Here is a 17,825-nt window from a genome sequence, read left to right as displayed (position 1 = left end):
CTCACACACACACACACACACACACACACACACACAAACGTTTCTCCTTAAACTTCACAGTCAAGTATTGCATTTAATAGTAATTTGTCTGCTTATTTAATTAATTGTTTTTGGTGGTCAACCAACTTTTAGTGTGGCACACCTACCTATTTGTTTTTCCATGTTTAATGCAGGCACAGTTTTTTTTTTTTTTTTACTTCTGAATCGCACTAAAACTGCCCTTGGTATACAAATGAGAAATGGAATGACAGATATTTGAGTCAAAGGCATCAGTACATGTTCACAATTTTTTAAACACATTCTATTCTGTAATATAATATAATATATATATATATATATATATCAATTAAAAGATAATTCAATTGAAATAAAGAAGGAAAAATCATTAGTAATATATGTATGAAATTAAACTTAATATAAGAACATTAAGAGAACACAGAGTTTTTTTGAAAGTGTTGTGCCAGCGCTTGAGTATAAGGAGGCACTTTGTCAGTCCGGGTGCCCCAGTGCAACCACTTCCTATTTCATCGCACCCCATGAGATGACCACCAACCAAACTCCCCGCCCTCTCCTAAAAACATTAAGTACATAACACAAACATATCTAGACACTTTTTTAAAAAGTTTTCTGTATGGACCCCCTGCGTACATAATGGATCTGGTGCTCACGTGGTGGATTCTCCTTTCCTGTCTGATCAAGCAGGTGCATTTAGAGCTTCTCCTATCAAAGCAAGGTAAGACAAAAGAGTGAGTTGGTCAGATTTTATTTTAGTTCATTTTTCACTTATATATTTTGTTGAGTTAATTTTGCCAAGAGTTGTTATAGCTGTTCTAGTTCTAGCTGTGAAAAGCAAGTGTTAATGCAACACATGAATGTTGAGATTGTATTTAGAAGAGCAAAGTGTAAAATGCTACATCATGCATCAAATCTATGCATTTTATTAGTACTGTAGTTACATGGAACGGGTTTCTCCTTTTTAGAGTTTGCTATCGTGGCCATGGATAAGGACCCAAACTGTTTCACCAGGGAACAGGAAGATTTCACTTGTTTTTGGGAAGCACCTGTAGGAAAGTCCTATTATTTTCTCTACACATATGATCAGTAAGAGTTCCAAGTATTTTTGTCTACTATATTTAAACTTAAACTCAGATGAATGGGTCATTTACTGATAAATTTACTGTTAAATCTTACATTGACACAATCATTATATACACAGTAAAACCTCCAGTGTTAAATTAACATTGCCAGTGTTTATATAATCCACACCAGATTATGTAAACACCGGGTGACACTGGAAGTGTTAATTTAACACTGGATGTTTTGCTGTATATATATATATATATATATATATATTAAGGTTTTCATTATATTTATAAAGTATAATATTGCATATTTGTAATAATGAATCTGTCATTGAAAACCCCATATCAAATGATCACTAATCTGAAAAATGCTGGAATATGGGGGATGTGTCCCACTTTGATTTCTATGGTGGCTGTGGGTTTGCTTCAAGCAAACATTTTTGTTTAAAACAGATCAGCAGAAGAAAAAAGATGTGATGTGAAACATCAAACTTATGAGAAGAAGGACCTGCATATTTGCACATTTCCATCGATTGATGTCTATGTGTTTGTTGAAATGCATCTCAGAGTGATAGACAGAGACACCAACACAACCGTCTACAATCGGACTGTCTGTGTGGAGGATCAGCGTAAGTGCCACAGGAGCTCTTATGAATTTTCTTTGCCATTTTCATTCTTGTACAGTTTATGAAATAAAACTAATCATATCTGCTTATATCTTCCTCCAAGATCTACTGTATCCTCCATCAAATATATCCCTTCATCCAACTGGCGAGGTGGGCCAATTGTTAGTTGAATGGAAAAGGCCAAAAAATGGATGGATTCCTGGATTGTACCTACAGTATGAAATTCGTTACAGCTCCAAAAACACATCAAGCACAGTTGGACCGGTGAGTTTGAGTCTGACACAAACCCAGAATATTACCCAGAATATTGAAATATTACTGTATATAGAAGCACTTCATTTACTAAATGCAATCTACACTCACTCCTCATAGATATCAAAACACCGCCATAAGCTAGTCTCTCTGGTCGCAGGAGAAAACTGCACAGTGCAAATGAGAGTCAAGCCTGGAGGTGATTCAAAACAGTTTTGGAGTGACTGGTCAAGTCCTGTAACAGCTATGGTGCCACAAACAGCAGGTGAGAGCTGAAAAGAGCAAGTGTGATGTGAGCGACCCCAAAATGTTTTGGAGACTTTGTGTGAATTTTAGTGCATTAGTTGGCAAAAATTTTCTCATAGCTAACTTCTGTTATTTTTGCAATTGTCGCAAAGTAAATTTCCTTGTGGCAAAACGTCACATGTTAAAGGGTTAGTTCACCCAAAAATTAAATTTCTGTCATTATTTATTCACCCTCATGTCGTTCCAAACCCGTAAGACTTTCATTCATCTTCGGAACACAAATTAAGATATTTTTGATGAAATCTGAGAGGTTTTTTTATCTCACATAGAAAACATTGAAATTACCAGATTCAAGACCAGCTATAGCAAAAGCTTGATCATCACAATGTTTCAGTTTGGACCTGTTGCTAAAAAACATTCCTAAGTGTCCAGATCGAAGCAGTCTCAAATATGGAGCCAGATTAGACTCATAAATGATTTCACGCGTGATTACCTAGGTAAACATGATGCACACATGCGTAGCCTATTTCACATGCATGAAACATAATTCACTTGCACAAAAAACAATTTATGTGCATGAAAAAAAATACATTCACAAAAAGCAATTCACGTGTGCAAAATGAAATTATATATTTATAATTAATATATAATTACATATATATAATATAATTATACATTTCACAAATGCAAAACACAATTCCGAGATATACACTACAAATCAAAAGTTTGGAAACATTACTATTTTTAATGTTTTTGAAAGTCTCTTATGCTCATTAAGGCTGCATTTATTTCAGAATAAATACAGAAAAAACAATAATATTGTGAAATATTATTATAATTTAAAATTATGGTTTTCTATTTTAATATACTTTAAAATATAATTTATTTCTGTGTTGCAAAGCTGATTTGTCAGCATCATTACTCCAGTCTTCAGTGTCACATGATCCTTCAGAAATCATTGTAATATGCTGATTTATTATCAATGTTGGAAACAGTTGTGCTGCTTAATATTATTTTATAACCTGTGATACTTTTTCAGGATTCTTTGATGAATAAAAAGTTAAAAAAAAAATATCAGCATTTATTTAAAATAGAAATCTTTTGTAACAATATACACTACCGTTCAAAAGTTTGGGGTCAGTCATTTTTTTTCTTTCTTTTTTTGAAAGAAATTAATACTTTTATTCAGCACGGATGTGTTAAATTGATAAAAAGTGATAGTAAAGATTTATATTGTTAGAAAAGATTTATATTTTGAATAAATGCTGTTCTTTTTAACCTTTTATTCATCAATGAATCCTGAAAAAAGTATCACAGGTTCCCAAAAAATATTAAGCAACACAACTGTTTTCAACATTGATAATAACTGAGTATCAAATCAGCATATTACAATGATTTCTGAAGGATCATGTGACACTGAAGACTAGAGTAATGATGCTGACAATTCAGCTTTGCATCACAGAAATAAATTATATTTTAAAGTATATTAAAATAGAAAACCATAATTTTAAATTGTAATCATATTTCACAATATTATTGTTTTTTCTGTATTTATTATGAAAAAAATGCAGCCTTAATGAGCATAAGAGACTTCGTTCAAAAACATTAAAAATAGTAATGTTTCCAAACTTTTGACTGGTAGTGTACAACTGTGCACAAAAAGTTTAGAATGTTTAAAATTTACGAGTTTATCCTCACATTCACGTGTGAATCGCCTTAGATTTGTGTGGGTGTATTTTTGAGACTTCCATGGCAGCGCACACCTCTCACCCTGGTCATATGTACTCTTTAGGCAATCAGATTGAAGCTTATCAATCGACCAATCATTATCACGTGAGGGCATGCCTACCTAGGTGTTAAGTCATCAGTTTTCGACCAGTTCAAGTCATGCAGAGAAATATGTGCAGTTTGATCGGTTCATTTTCGTGTTTAGTAAACAAAGATAGAGATCAGTTAAAGCTATAGTTTATTATTGAATAACAGATATAAGCAACTGCAGTAGTAATCAGATGTCCCATATTTTGTCCAAAATGAAGAGGAAATTATGCTTGTTTTGTTGTATTTTAGCTGCGGGTACAGAGCCCCTTAGACAGATTGCAAAATAATCAAGTGGGTGGCCAATACCCAGTCCAGCTCCCACTTAGCACTGGCCTCATCGAGATTGTTCTTTAAAGGGCACCTATTATGCAAAATCCACTTTTACATGGTGTTAGACATAAATGTGTGTAGGCAGCAGAGGTGTAAATAGTACCTGAAAACCATACTTGAGTAAAATTTCGATACCTTAAATCGAAAATGACTCCACTACAAGTTACAAGTAACCAATTCCAATACGACTTGAGTAAAAGTCTTAAAGTATCTGATTTTAACAGTGCTTAAGTATTTTACTCGTGCTGAATGTAGGCTCAGAGATGCACTAGTCCTGAGAGAAATGCCAGTGAAAATAAGAAACAATTGACTTGTAAGATGAGAAATCAAGTTTATTTTCTAAAATAAAAATAAAACTGAACACCTCAATGCTGCAATAAATCAAGGTCGACACAAAAACCTTTTAAACGTCTACGAACTCTCAAGCCTCAGTTGAGCTCAAGTGCACAGAAAGGTCATAAGTAAACCAATATCCTTCAAAACGGTCTTGTCAATATAGCGGATAAATAAAACAATGTTAATTAAAATTAAATAGTCAAAGTCTACTCTAGTGAATGTGCTGGTTAGAGCCTCATCCCCAGCTGCAGTCATTTCCTCATCTAATAAATCAAACACCTGCGATCAGCAACTACCTGCTAATGCATTCACATTCACGTAAAGTATCCTTGGTGAAGTTTTGGGTGAGTAAAGCCAAAACGCACAAGATATAGTATGCCCTTCAATGCCCTTCAATGCCCTTAGATAGCGATATCGCTTCTTTATATCAGAAACAACTGCTGCAGAAAAAGTTAGCTACCGTGAAAAATATAATTTGTAATTGCATTATTCATCACAAATGTAATGGAGTAAAAAGTACATTTACTTTCTCAAAAATGTAGTCAAGTAGAGAGTAAAAGTTGCCAATATCTTTGATACTCAGTACAACTGCAAAAAGATACTTAAGTACAGTAACTAATTACATTTACTCAAGTACTTTACACCTCTGGTAGGCAGTGTGTGAACACAACCACCCTACAATGATAAAAATCCACCCACTCCTTTTTTTAATCCCCATTAAACCAAAGCAGTCTCATTAGACAAGCCGTTTTGATTCTCTGAGCAGTCCTGCATTACCATAGTTTCTGCCCTCAGCTCTACAGCTTATGTATGTAAATAATTCTGAATGTATGGTATTGTTTTTTGGGGGGGGGTTTTGTTAGGTAATTTTATGTATTGTTTTTTATTATTATTTATTGTTAACATTGTTAGCATTGTTATTGTTCCTGTTTTTTTTTTTGTTTGTTTGTTTTGTACTTTTTTGCTCTCTGAAAAGCCTCCCGTGGACTGGTGTTGAAAATTAGCATGTGTGCTAAAACACTTAAGCAAGTGCATATGGTTCGTCCAATGTAACTGTGATGTCCATGTCAAATAAAAATTTATTCAGCCAATCTCACAACTATGGAAGAGACATATTTCTCTGTACTGAATGTTGTGCTCCTTTATACTTGAGATTGCCAGTTCATGATCTTCATATGTAACAGAAACAATATAATTAATCATGGCCAAGTCATTTTATACAGATTTTATTCCCAAAGGATTCAGAAACTTTCAAATAATAAAACTTGTACATCAACTGTAGCAAATGTCTTTGAAGCTTTTAATTTTGAATGCATAGCAGGGCTTTATTCCTTGAGCGTGTACATATAGTCAGCAGGATAAAATGAATAGTAACAATGCATGACTTTCAACCTCTTGTTGAAACAACTGTCAAATTGAATTGCTTGCAAAATGACTGTTTTGAAAGAATTACAGTAGGTCAAGGTACTGGTTGTCTCTGCAACTTCATCACATGCCTCGGAAATCTAAAACAATAAAACTACATATATATGCAGCTTAAAACAAAAAAGATGAAACGTAAATGGTCTCCAATGTATGCACGTCATTACATACATTATCATCATCAGTTGAATGTGTGGTGGACAGGACATGACATACAGGTACAATAACACTGCTGTGACTGCTCTTTCCTATCCTCATTAAATAAGACTACAAGAGACCGTGTGAAAAATATCCAAAAACGTTATATTTTCATAACTGTCTATTTATATACAACATCTCTCATCGGTCAAACCATTGTTATGCATTCTATGGAATCTAAAATCCTAATGTTGTATGGTATGCACATAAATAATTATTTATGTAGTAAACATATGAAACCATCAATACTTAAAATAAATGTTTATGTTCACGATAACTGGTGATAATTATCATCATGATAATGATTGGTCGATTGATAAGCTTCAATCTGATTGGCTAAAGAGAACGACCCGGGTGGGAGGTGTGTGCGCTGCCAGGGAAGTCTCAAAAATACACACACACGAATCCAAGGTGATTCACATGCGAATGAGAGGATAAAATCGTACATTCAAAACTTTTTGTGCACAGTTGTATATCTGTGAATTGTGTTTTGCATTTGTGAAATGTATTTTATGAATATATAATTTTATTTTGTGCATGTGAATTGCTTTTTGTGAATGTATTTTTTTTCGCGCATGTGAATTGTTTTTTGTGCACGTGAATTAGGTTTCATGCATGTGAAATTGGCTACACATGAGTGCATCATGTTTTTTGCATGAATTATTTATGAGTCTAATTTGGCTCCATAGTCTCAATGACTTGTGTGGAGTGTGGACACAACAGCTCAAAGAGATATAATAGACCAGTGTCACTTATTTAAAAACCAATGTTAACATTTTGAACTCCACTCTAAAATTTAACTGCCATCCAGTGCAAGGAAATCAGGATGGGGGTGATGTGATTTTTCATTTTGGGTTACATATTTTGGTTAAGTAAACGAGGTCATAATTACCAATATTAAAAGTCATAGGTCCAAGAATCACTTTGGGTTTACCTGAAAATTTTTTGATATTTTGATTTATAATGCAATGACATTTTTAAGCATAACTTAAGTATCCATATACTTTTTGTGGCCACTGTCAGCTATTCAATAATTGCAATAATAAAGAGTTTATTTAGCCTGGTCAAACAATCCTTAATTCTTTTCCTTAATTCAAATCTTAAAGGATTAATTCACTTTCAAATGAAAATTACCACAAGCTTTACTCACCCTCAAGCCATCCTAGGTGTATATGACTTTCTTCTTTCTGATGAACACAATCGAAGATATTTTAATGAATATCCTGATGCATCCGAGCTTTGTAATTGCAGTGAACAGGGGTCACTATATGAGCTGAAGAAAGTGCTTCCATCCACATCCATCCATCATAAACGTACTCCACACGGCTCCTTTGGTTTAATAAATGCCTTCTGAAGCGAAGCGATGCGTTTGTGTAAGAAAATATCCATATTTAACAAGTTATTAAGTAAAATATCTAACTTCCGCCAGACTGCCTTCCATATTAAAGTTACAAAGAAAGTGTGAACTGGCGTTGCGTCAGTTACACTTTTTCTGTAAGTTGAATAGGGAAGGCGTAGGACGTAGCATAAGCTTTTTGAACTTCAAGAGTTTTACACTTTCTTCGTATGTTGAATACGGAAGGCGGTCTGGTGGAAGGTAGATATTTTACCTGATAACTCGTTAAATATGGATTTTTTTTTTTTTTTTACACAAATGCATCGCTTTGCTTCAGAAGGCCTTTATTTACCCCCCGGAGCCGTGTGGTTTATGATGGATGGATGTAGATGGAAGCACTTTCTTCAGCTCATATAGTGACCCCTGTTCACTGCCATTATAAAGCTTGGATGCGCCAGGATATTTATTAATATTTCTCTGATTGTTTTCATTAGAAAGAAAAGAGTCGTATACACCTAGGATGGCTTGAGGGTGAGTAATTTTTCATTTGAAAGTGAACTAATCCTTTAAAGGTATATTTCACCCCAAAATGAACAGTATTTCATCATTTATTCACTCTCATCTTGTTCTAAACCTGTATTATTTTGTCCTGTATTATTATAATGTCCGTTTATGATGTCCGTGTTCCACTGAAAGTCAACATTTGGAACATGAGAGCAAGTAAATTAGGATAGAATGTTCATTTTCATCCTTTTAACAATTACAAAACTTAAAGTAAAATAACAGTAGACGTTCAATCACCTTTCAGTATTTGGCTAATTTTCAGGTGACATAGAATTGCGTTGCCACACTCCTGATCTGAATCAAGCATTATGCAAATGGAGAGGAGAATTATATGATGACGGCAGATACAGCTTCCACTACAGACAAATAAACAGGTGTCATATTATTTTCTCTTACAAAAATCAAAGGAAAGCAGTTTGTTTGATTCATTAACTGCAATCCTTCTTGTCTGGTGTTTCAGTTCGTGGGGCATTTGGAAGTTGTGTTCCAAAGACAACAATACTGTCCACCAGTGTGTCCTGAATGGGCAGGAGTCCAGTGTCTATCAGTTTTACCTCAGTGCTGGATTGCAACCATTCGGTCGAATGTTTTATGCAGAGACTTTCAGTATGAACAGCAGCAGTAAGTGTGAAAGAAATGTCTGAAAGACATGTTAGCCACCATATATTGTCCAAATTCTCTCAATCTCCAATATTTAATATTTTTAAAACACATGATTTATACTGAGCGAAGTATTAAATATTTTAAACGTTCATTACAATGCGAATACATGCTGGTACCTTGTTTCCTATTTGTGTATTCTTTATTAAATGCTTAAAATTAAATGGGGATAGTGGTTGATTTAAAAAAAAGAAGAATACATGAACAAAATTTAAACTGATGTCCATGTTTTCATGTACTTTCAGGGCAGTCTCAAGCATGAGGGGATGGGGGTGGGGGAGGAGGGGTGGTGTGTGGGTTGGGCGTGGGTCCCCCTTGGTCTGTTCACTTTCGCCATGGGGCTCCCTAAAGCATGGGGCCCAGTGAAGTCGCACCAGTCGCACCACCCTAAGGTGGCCCATACTGTTAAACTCAGATAGTGAGGTCATTTGTAACAATAGCACTCTTTGTATTTGACATTAATTTAGATTAGGGGTAAGCTGTATTTCTCAATGTAACTTTAACTGTTATTATATAAACGTGGGAAAATTATATCAGAAGTTTCAGACACATGACTCAAAAAACCACAGCATTGCAGAAACTAAAGCACGCAAGTGTTGCAATCATCTCTTGGTAATACAGGACCAGCATTGTACCACAGTACTCTAATATTACCAAAAAATGCTCAAAATGCTGTCAAATCATACTGTCAATGACAGTCAAAGGCCCACTGGTCTGTTTCTTTGCTGTTTTTGACAGTCAAGACGAGGCCTCCATGTGGTCTGAAAGCAAAACCTGAGGAAGGAAGGCTTTGTTTGACATGGAATCCACCCTTTTTGAAGATCTCTCAGTATCTAAAGTATCAGATCCGTTATCAGCGTCAAGGAGAGAGTGAGTGGAAGGTGAGTTTAAATCGCGTGAATTTCATGCATTTAAAGTGGATAGATGGATGTGAACACATTTATAGCAATTATTCATTGTCTTTCTTCATTCTGCTTTGAATTATGTGTTAAATGACTGCATAAAATATGTTGAATCTAAATTCTATGGTAGGATTTTACAACACCCAGTTCAAAGACCAGCACTTGTCTGGATGTGCACCAGGGGAGCCAATACACCATCCAGGTCCGAGCCCAACCCAATGGATCAGTGTACAGCGGAGAATGGAGTGACTGGTCAAAACCTCTCACTGTCCTCTTACCTTTAGACAAAGGTAGAAATGTCTGACTCAGTTATGAACACAATGCATTACAACTCTGAAACTCGATTAAACCTATTCTTTTATTATCACAGGGTGGATCTTCATTGTCTGCATACCAGTGACTCTGCTCATCATTGCTACTACAATGATTACTTTCTTCTCTAGATACTTCCGGTAATCTAATTCACTGTTGATTATTTTAGAACACTACTTTTATGAAACCTGTGAGCTATGAATATATCTAAAGAATGCAAATATTAAGAAATATAAAATATATGGTATATTCTCTGATTTAGTAAGGTTAAGAAGTCCTTGTGGCCATCAGTCCCAGACCTCAACAAAGTGCTTGAAAGCTTCCTGACTGATATCAGTGGATCACACTGGGTAATTGATATCAGCTTTGATAATAATTTTGAATTTGAGAACATTTGAATTGACTACACTCTAAAAAATGCAGAGTTGTGTTGAAAATGGACAAACCCAGCGGTTGGGTTAAATGTTTGATTCAATTATTGTTTAAAAACTGTATTGCTTGCTTAAAATGAACCAAAGTATGTTGGAAATGAACATTTATTAATAAGTTTATTATTAAGTTTAATTAATAATAATTAAACAATAAACATTTATTAAATTGCTTATTAATAAATGTTCAAATTTTTATTATTATTGTTGCATCTAGTAATTATGTGTCTGATTTTGAGTTCATTTTAAACCAGCCATATAGTAATTTTTAAACAATAGTTGGGTTAAATAAAACTGCCCAGCACATTGGGCAAACGTTTAACTTAACCACTGGGTCAAAACGACCCAATCGCTGGGCTTGTCCATTTTCAACCCACCTTGGGTTGTTTTTAACCCAGCCTTTTTTTGTGTACTTTTTAAATGTATCATTATTTATTAATTATCAGCATTTTTATATATACATTTTTTTCTGTGGCTATTTGAAGAATTGCAAGTGAAAACTAGAAAAAATAGATTTTCTCATATTACTGTCATACTGTCTTCAATTCAGGAGCCATCCTTCAACATTAAGCAATGCGATGATGACACTGCTACATCAGTGGTGGAGATTCTGCCCGAGAGGGAAACTACAGTAAAACCCTGTAAGAAGTCCACCTGTCTTTCACTCTCTGAGTGTGATTTCCTATCTGATGAGAAAAATGGGGAGAATTTCAGAGAGGATTTGGAGATGGCTCAAGATTATGTGATTTTGAACAACGATAAAATTACATGCTTTATAGGGAATGACTATGTGTATAGGGATGTTGCTTTATCTCATGTGACTAATGAAAAACTACAATGCTGCCCCAGTGCCCGTTCTCCTGCTTTCCCAGAATACACCACAAATATCCTCAACCATTCCTATCTCCTTCTGGCAGAACAGTCTGAGCTTGAAGAGTATCACTCAGCCTGTCGCCGGTACACCAATATGGAGATCTCGGTAATACCATGTGTAGCAAATGTAGAGTGAGGCTTAATCTCTGATAAATTAAACTCACAAACATGTATATATTAAGAGTTTTGGATGAAGCCATACTCACAAATTCAAAAACATCTCATCTTCTGTGGAATGAGAGAAGAGGCCTGTGATACCTTCAGCAACAGACAAGGTTCAATGTACAGAGCACTTGTTGAAGTCATTGTGAAGTCAGGTATGCCAAGTGGAGATTGTTTAATGCATGAATCTTACCCATGAATAAGAAGGAAATTTCATCATACTTCAAACCACAAAATTCAGGAACTATTGATTCTTCTGTTAAATATGTGATATTTAAGCTTTAACATTGTGGGACTACTTTTCTAGTTGGTTGTGTCATTCCTGTGGGTGAAGATTATTACAGATAGAAAATCATTTTTTTCTTGGAGTCTTTAAATGGACACCATACAAATGTTACCAGGTTTATATGGTAAAGTTAAAGGTTGCACTTTGAACACACAAAGTTGGTTAGCATATCCATCACACCAGTCTCATGATAACGTGATGGGTAAATGTTATGGCTATACTTCAGAAAAACTGAGATATTACATATATTTTTTTTTTTGTTGGTAATTTAGGACATGACTAATATTTTATATAGCGCTTAAGCACCATTTAACCCTGGATATTTTATAAATGGAAATGTGATATGCATGTAGGCTATATTTGTTATAAACATTCTTTAGCAGTTATGCTTGCTATATTCGTAATATGTTGTCTGTAAGATATTGTACTGATTATAACACAAGAAGCAATTAATGTCTTATCAGGTCTGATCAGTCAATAGCTTTATTGTATAAAGACATTACACAGGTAAAATCGGACAAATATCCAACATTTTGGTGCTTTGTATGAAAGTTGTACATTTTAATATGAGTCATTAAATGCTAAACTAGACATGTCTGAGTCTTGCTCTCCTACACTAAAATACATAAAAACTGCTTTAGAATAAAGCCTTTATGCAAATGTTCTAAAGACATTAAAGAGTGAACTGAAATACTTGACTTGAAGCAAAAAGATATAATTAGAATACACGAAAATGCACATTTAAAACATACTTATAGAACTATACATATAATTTCAAGCATTAAAATTGATAATTTAATCAAAACATTCAATACAATATCTCACATTCAGTTCATAAGAATTTAGCTGTGACACCCCAGGCAAGATCTCAATCAAAATCTGTTCACTGAATGTCCAAAAATATTGGTCAGACATTGTGGGGATCCACACTGGTTGCCAGTTGGAGCATGTGACACAGTAGGGTTGTGTTTTAGTCAGCCTTCAAGGCATAAAGCACATCATCCTGACTAACATTGAGTCTGATACGGAGCAGCAGGTCCAGGCGGCTTCCCTCCAGGAGGAGCAGGCGACAGGAACCCAGCCTCTGACAGACCGCCAGCCCTTCGGACACACTCACCGGATGCAAACCCTCAACACGACACAGAGCCTGGTGCTGAACAAACACCTGTAGCAAAAAAAAAAAAAAATTCAGGAATTAAAACAGTATCTAAAATGCATGTTCATGATTAGAAAAAGGGCTGTTATAAAGGAGTTAATTTAACAGTTTAGCTACCTGTTGGAAAGTGGCCTCTTCCAGACCGAGTCGACGAAACTCTGCAATAACAGCCCTCAATAAAAGCTGCTCCTGAACAGATGCACACCTACAATAACAACATCGGAAAAACAGAATAAAATCAGTCTCTCTTACTTATCGCCAAACAATTGGAATAGCATGAATGTGTTTCTATAACTGTTTTTTTACATTAAGTTTAAGTAACAGTGGGCATAATTGGCGAAAGTTCATATTCTTTCACTTTTCATTTTACCTGATGGCTGCGACGTAGGAAGAGGAAAACATCTCATCCAAAGCCTCCATCACATGACTCATCCCAACCAATCCACTGCTACTTCCAGAGTGCTCACAAATCTCTGTGGCCCGTCGGCAGATATCAAGGCAACGTCGCGCATCACCTGAAAGCGCCGCCACCTAGAAGACCACAAATAATCTCTCACTGATTCAAAAGAATGATATGTCAAGACCACATGTATGTTTAAATTAGCTGTTTTGCAAATAACTTGTCCAAAGAGCAGTACAGAATCTACTAGAGTGTTCAAAAGGTAACCCACAATGCCTCAGTGCCTAAGGCTACATTCACACTGCAATTAAATGTGGACCAAATCTGATTTTTTTTGCCCACATGTGACTCATATCTGTTTTCCCCATGACAGTGTAAACAGTACAAACCACATGGAATCTGATATTTTCAATTCAGATTTGTGCCACTTCCATGTGGTACTAAATCTGATACAGGTCAGATGTTTTCAAAACTGTGCTGGGTCATTCCGTGTCAAATCAACCAGAGGTCCCCGGCTCAAATTTTTAATTTTGTTAAAAATTTTTCTGTTGAAAGACAAACATAAATAGTGATGAAAGCTAAAATATTAAATGTCACAGATGTATATTTTCTGAGTAATCCACTATTTTGTAGAGGGGGGTCAAAATGACCATTTTCACCTAAAATTTGGAGCCAAATTACAGGGGTGTAAAAATGACTTTAGAAAGATGGCAGCATTATTATTTTATTTTTACACAGAGATTGGTAGGTCTATTAGTAAAATCTGTTGACTTAAACATTGACTTTTGTTTCATTATATACCAACAATGACAGTTCAAAAATGATGAAAAGCACTTGTGTTTTTTGCCTCAAGTTTGCATGCCTGTAACTCAAGAAGTATTAAAGATATCTAAATATCCTTTTAGATTCTGGTTCTTAAACTTTCCTTTTAGTATCTTCATTTTAAAGGCCCTCGATAGTTCAACCCCAGAGATATGGAGATCTTAATGTGGCTCCATGAGTAAATTGGTAAAATGTACACATTTTCAGTGGTCAAAAACCAAATGTGGGTTACTTTGTATACAGCTGATACTTTTTTCTTTTAAAGAGGAATATCTGAAGAACAAATAATGTTAAAACTAGAAATGTATCTCATTTTTTTCCATCACCTGAAATGCATAGAACATACCTGAGTGCCATTGCCATAAATATTCTTTTTCTAAAGTTGTCATGCCTGTTACTCTAAAAGTATTCAAGATATCTTAATATCCTTCTAGATTCTCATTCTTAATAAACTTTTCTTTCGGAATCTTTATTTTTTTATTTTATCTTTTTATTTTATCCAATCTTTTTATTTTATCTTTTATCTTTATTCTCTACCCGACTGCCATAAATACTCCTTTTTCAAAGTATTCTATGCAATTGAGATGACAGAAAAACAAGGATACACATTTCTAGTTTTAACAGATATTCCTCTTTAAAACAAAAAAAGTATCAGCTGTATGAAAAGTAACCCACATTTGGTTTTTGACCACTGAAAATGTGTACATTTTACCAATTTACTCATGGAACCGCATTGAGATCTCCATATCTCTGGGGTTGAACCATCGAGGGCCTTTAAAATGAAGATACCAAAAGGAAAGTTTGTTAAGAACCAGAATCTAAAAGGATATTAAGATATCTTTAATACTTCTTGAGTTACAGGCATGCAAACTTGAAGCACAAAATACAAGAAGAATACAACATTTCTGAACTGTCACTGTTGGCATATATGAAACAAAGATTGTGAAAGTCAACAGGTTTTACTAACAGACCTACCAACCTCTGTGTAAAAATAAAATAATGATTCTGCCATCTTTCTAAAGTCATTTTTACACCCCTGCAAATCGGCTCCAAATTTCAGGTGAAAATTGTCATTTTGACCCCCCTCTACAAAATAGTGGATTACTCAGTAAATATACATCTGTGACTGTGACATTTAATATTTTGGCTTTCATCACTATTTATGTTTGCCTTTCAACAGAAAAAAATATTAACAAAATCAAACATTTGAGCCGGGGACCTCTGGTTGATTTGATGTGGAATGACGCTGCTCTGTTTTGTCACATCATTGTCTTTATTTTTCATAGTGCCTGCGCATAATTTTGCTGGCTTCCGCAGCAGATCACACTATAAATAAATGCGTAATCGCTTACTTTAATGCCCTCTGTGTGTACTTCCGTATGACAGCGCGTTATGTGTGTTGCCAAGTCCGTGGTTTTCCCACAGAATTGGGTTACTTTTTCCACTGTTTAAGCAGGTTGTTTTGTAACTCAGTGGGTTGAAGCGACCACACTAACACAATATTTAACTCCCGGAATGCTATCAGGCTAGTTTTGGACTAGTTTTGAGAAGCAATTGAGTGGATTTTGTTGGTAAAAACCTGCCAACCCCATTTGTATCGTTCTTTTGTGCATGCAGGTCAGTTCAGAACCATGATCTGTTCACACTGGAAATCTGATATTGGCCACATTTAAAGCAACAATGTGAACAGTTATACAAAAAAATCAGATCTGAGCAAAAAATAAAAATCAGAATTGAGAATTAAGGGTGCGTTCACACTTGTAGTACAAAAAAAAAAAAAAAAATTGTCCTGGTCCAATTAGCATTCAGTTTGGCAATTTTATCACCGAACCAAAAGATACCAAACCTAAAGACATAGGGATACGTTCACAACCTGATTGGTCGGATTTTATGACGTATTGCCTATTTTGAGACTGAACTTACCGAACAACCAAAACAATGCTGTGTGCTGAGATAAATGTGCTTGTTGTGTGTGCATAGCCTGCACATGATGGTACTTTGGTGAGCTGGGAACTCATGAAGAGCTTATAAAATGTGTAAAGGAGTCAAAACAGTAGCGGGAATCCCTCCGTCTCACACACAGACACAAACGATCTGCTGCGTGGAGATGCGCGTCTGATGCCTGTGATGGGCAAACTCACGACTATGACGAGAAAAAGATATGAGTGAGGATTCTGTCCTTTTTAGGGTCTCATATAACCGTTTTTGGTTCGTTTACATGTCTTTGGTCCGTGTTGCATTCATATATCATTCGAACCGCACCAGGGTTCGTTTGGAAGCGGACCCAGACCCATCTTTTCAGTGGTCTCGGTCCGTTGTTTGGTGCGCACCAGGGTTCGGATGGCAGCGCTCACGCATGTTCAAATAAACCACTCTAACAGAGCAATCACACCAGGGTTCGTTTTAATCAAACCAAACATGAAAAGTGTAAACACACCCTAAGGCTCGCAGCGTGAACGTAGCCTAAGATAACATGGCTTCACAAGTAAGTGCTCCCACCTTTCTTGAGACTAGCTGGAGAGCATCTTCTTCAAAAGCCTTTACTCTGTTCAGCCTTGATGTGATGATCTGTTGTAACTGTTTAAAGGTATATGGCTGGAAGGACATTCTTGTCAGTCCCTGAAAGTGAATAAACAACATTCATATTGTATTTCCATTATTTATAATTTCAATCATAATTGAATGGCATCTCGATGTTGTGAAATGGTCTTACCAGTCGACTGGCAACCCGGTTAATCATGATTCTCTCAGGCAAGTCCATAGTGTTTGCAATGGTGAGAACCACCAGACGAGCATTGCGCCTTGTTGGCCAATCAAACAAGTTATACATCACATTCTGTTTACGGGTCCACAGGAGGTCAAGCTGGAAAAAAAAAAAAAAAAAGAAAGAAAAAAAAAAAAAAAAAAAAAAAAAGGAAAATATAAGAGAGATAAAATTGATTTTTTTTCCAGGTAGAGGATTGACAATATATTAATCTTCAAAGTACAAATTATTGAATTATTGACAGGAAATGAGCAGAATTACAGACAATGTCATGGTAAAGATCAATGTCTGAATAACAAAAAGATTTTCCAGTACTACTATGAAAAACAGTTCATATAAGCTAATGGTGGTCAAGCAGGTTTTTGGGACCTGCAGGATGATTTAAAAATATTTAAATTAATAAATTATTAGTAATATATTAAAATAACTCCAATCTAAATTAAAATGCTAAAAAGCACATCAAATAAAGATGCAAACTCAAATCATATTTCTTTTATCCCTCTATAACTATAGATTTCCTGAAGAACAAAATACTAAAGAAAAACTCTGAAGACTCAAAACCCTGAAAAACTGAAAATATCATAGCCTATGGCGGGTGCTTTGAATATTATTTGGGGGGGCTTTTAGAGTCAAAGAGGTTGATAAGCACTGATCTAGACTGATTTAGACCAGCTAATCACCATAAAGGAGGGGGCGTTTATGAATATTAACATCACCAGGAACAAATGTCTCACCTCATCTACAAGAAGCACAGTTGTCTCTTTTTTTGGTGCGGGAGCACTGAAGCGTTTCTCCAGTAGGGCGGCTGCATGATCAGGTGTTGCTTTTTGATCAGTCAGTTTCTAAAACA

General features: G+C 35.3%; 2 protein-coding genes across 3 annotated transcripts in view; one reads left to right on the top strand and one right to left on the bottom strand.

Moving 5' to 3' along the window:
- Positions 1 to 397: 397 nt before the first annotated feature.
- mpl (MPL proto-oncogene, thrombopoietin receptor) lies at positions 398 to 12,424 on the top strand. The gene is made up of 12 exons (XM_051898010.1): positions 398 to 733; positions 981 to 1,101; positions 1,536 to 1,711; positions 1,812 to 1,972; positions 2,081 to 2,225; positions 8,473 to 8,584; positions 8,671 to 8,831; positions 9,609 to 9,751; positions 9,903 to 10,062; positions 10,143 to 10,224; positions 10,347 to 10,434; positions 11,063 to 12,424. The coding sequence occupies exons 1-12, from the start codon at positions 652 to 654 to the stop codon at positions 11,519 to 11,521; spliced, it is 1,890 nt and encodes a 629-aa protein (XP_051753970.1). The 5' UTR covers positions 398 to 651; the 3' UTR covers positions 11,522 to 12,424.
- orc1 (origin recognition complex, subunit 1) overlaps positions 12,299 to 17,825 on the bottom strand; it is a 13,030-nt gene continuing 7,503 nt past the window's right edge. For both annotated transcript variants that reach the window (XM_051898003.1, XM_051898002.1), the window contains exons 14-19: positions 17,710 to 17,817; positions 16,925 to 17,074; positions 16,711 to 16,830; positions 13,360 to 13,520; positions 13,107 to 13,194; positions 12,299 to 12,998 (exon numbers count right to left, since the gene is read on the bottom strand). In XM_051898003.1, the coding sequence (XP_051753963.1) occupies positions 12,804 to 12,998; positions 13,107 to 13,194; positions 13,360 to 13,520; positions 16,711 to 16,830; positions 16,925 to 17,074; positions 17,710 to 17,817 (822 nt within the window). In that variant the 3' untranslated portion in view covers positions 12,299 to 12,803. The remainder of the gene's footprint in view (positions 12,999 to 13,106; positions 13,195 to 13,359; positions 13,521 to 16,710; positions 16,831 to 16,924; positions 17,075 to 17,709; positions 17,818 to 17,825) is intronic.

The sequence above is a fragment of the Ctenopharyngodon idella genome, chromosome 6 (genome assembly GCF_019924925.1).
Source record: "Ctenopharyngodon idella isolate HZGC_01 chromosome 6, HZGC01, whole genome shotgun sequence".
Taxonomy (NCBI): Eukaryota; Metazoa; Chordata; class Actinopteri; order Cypriniformes; family Xenocyprididae; genus Ctenopharyngodon; species Ctenopharyngodon idella.
Note: the sequence above shows the minus strand (reverse complement) of the source record. Positions and strands in the feature narration are given on the sequence as shown.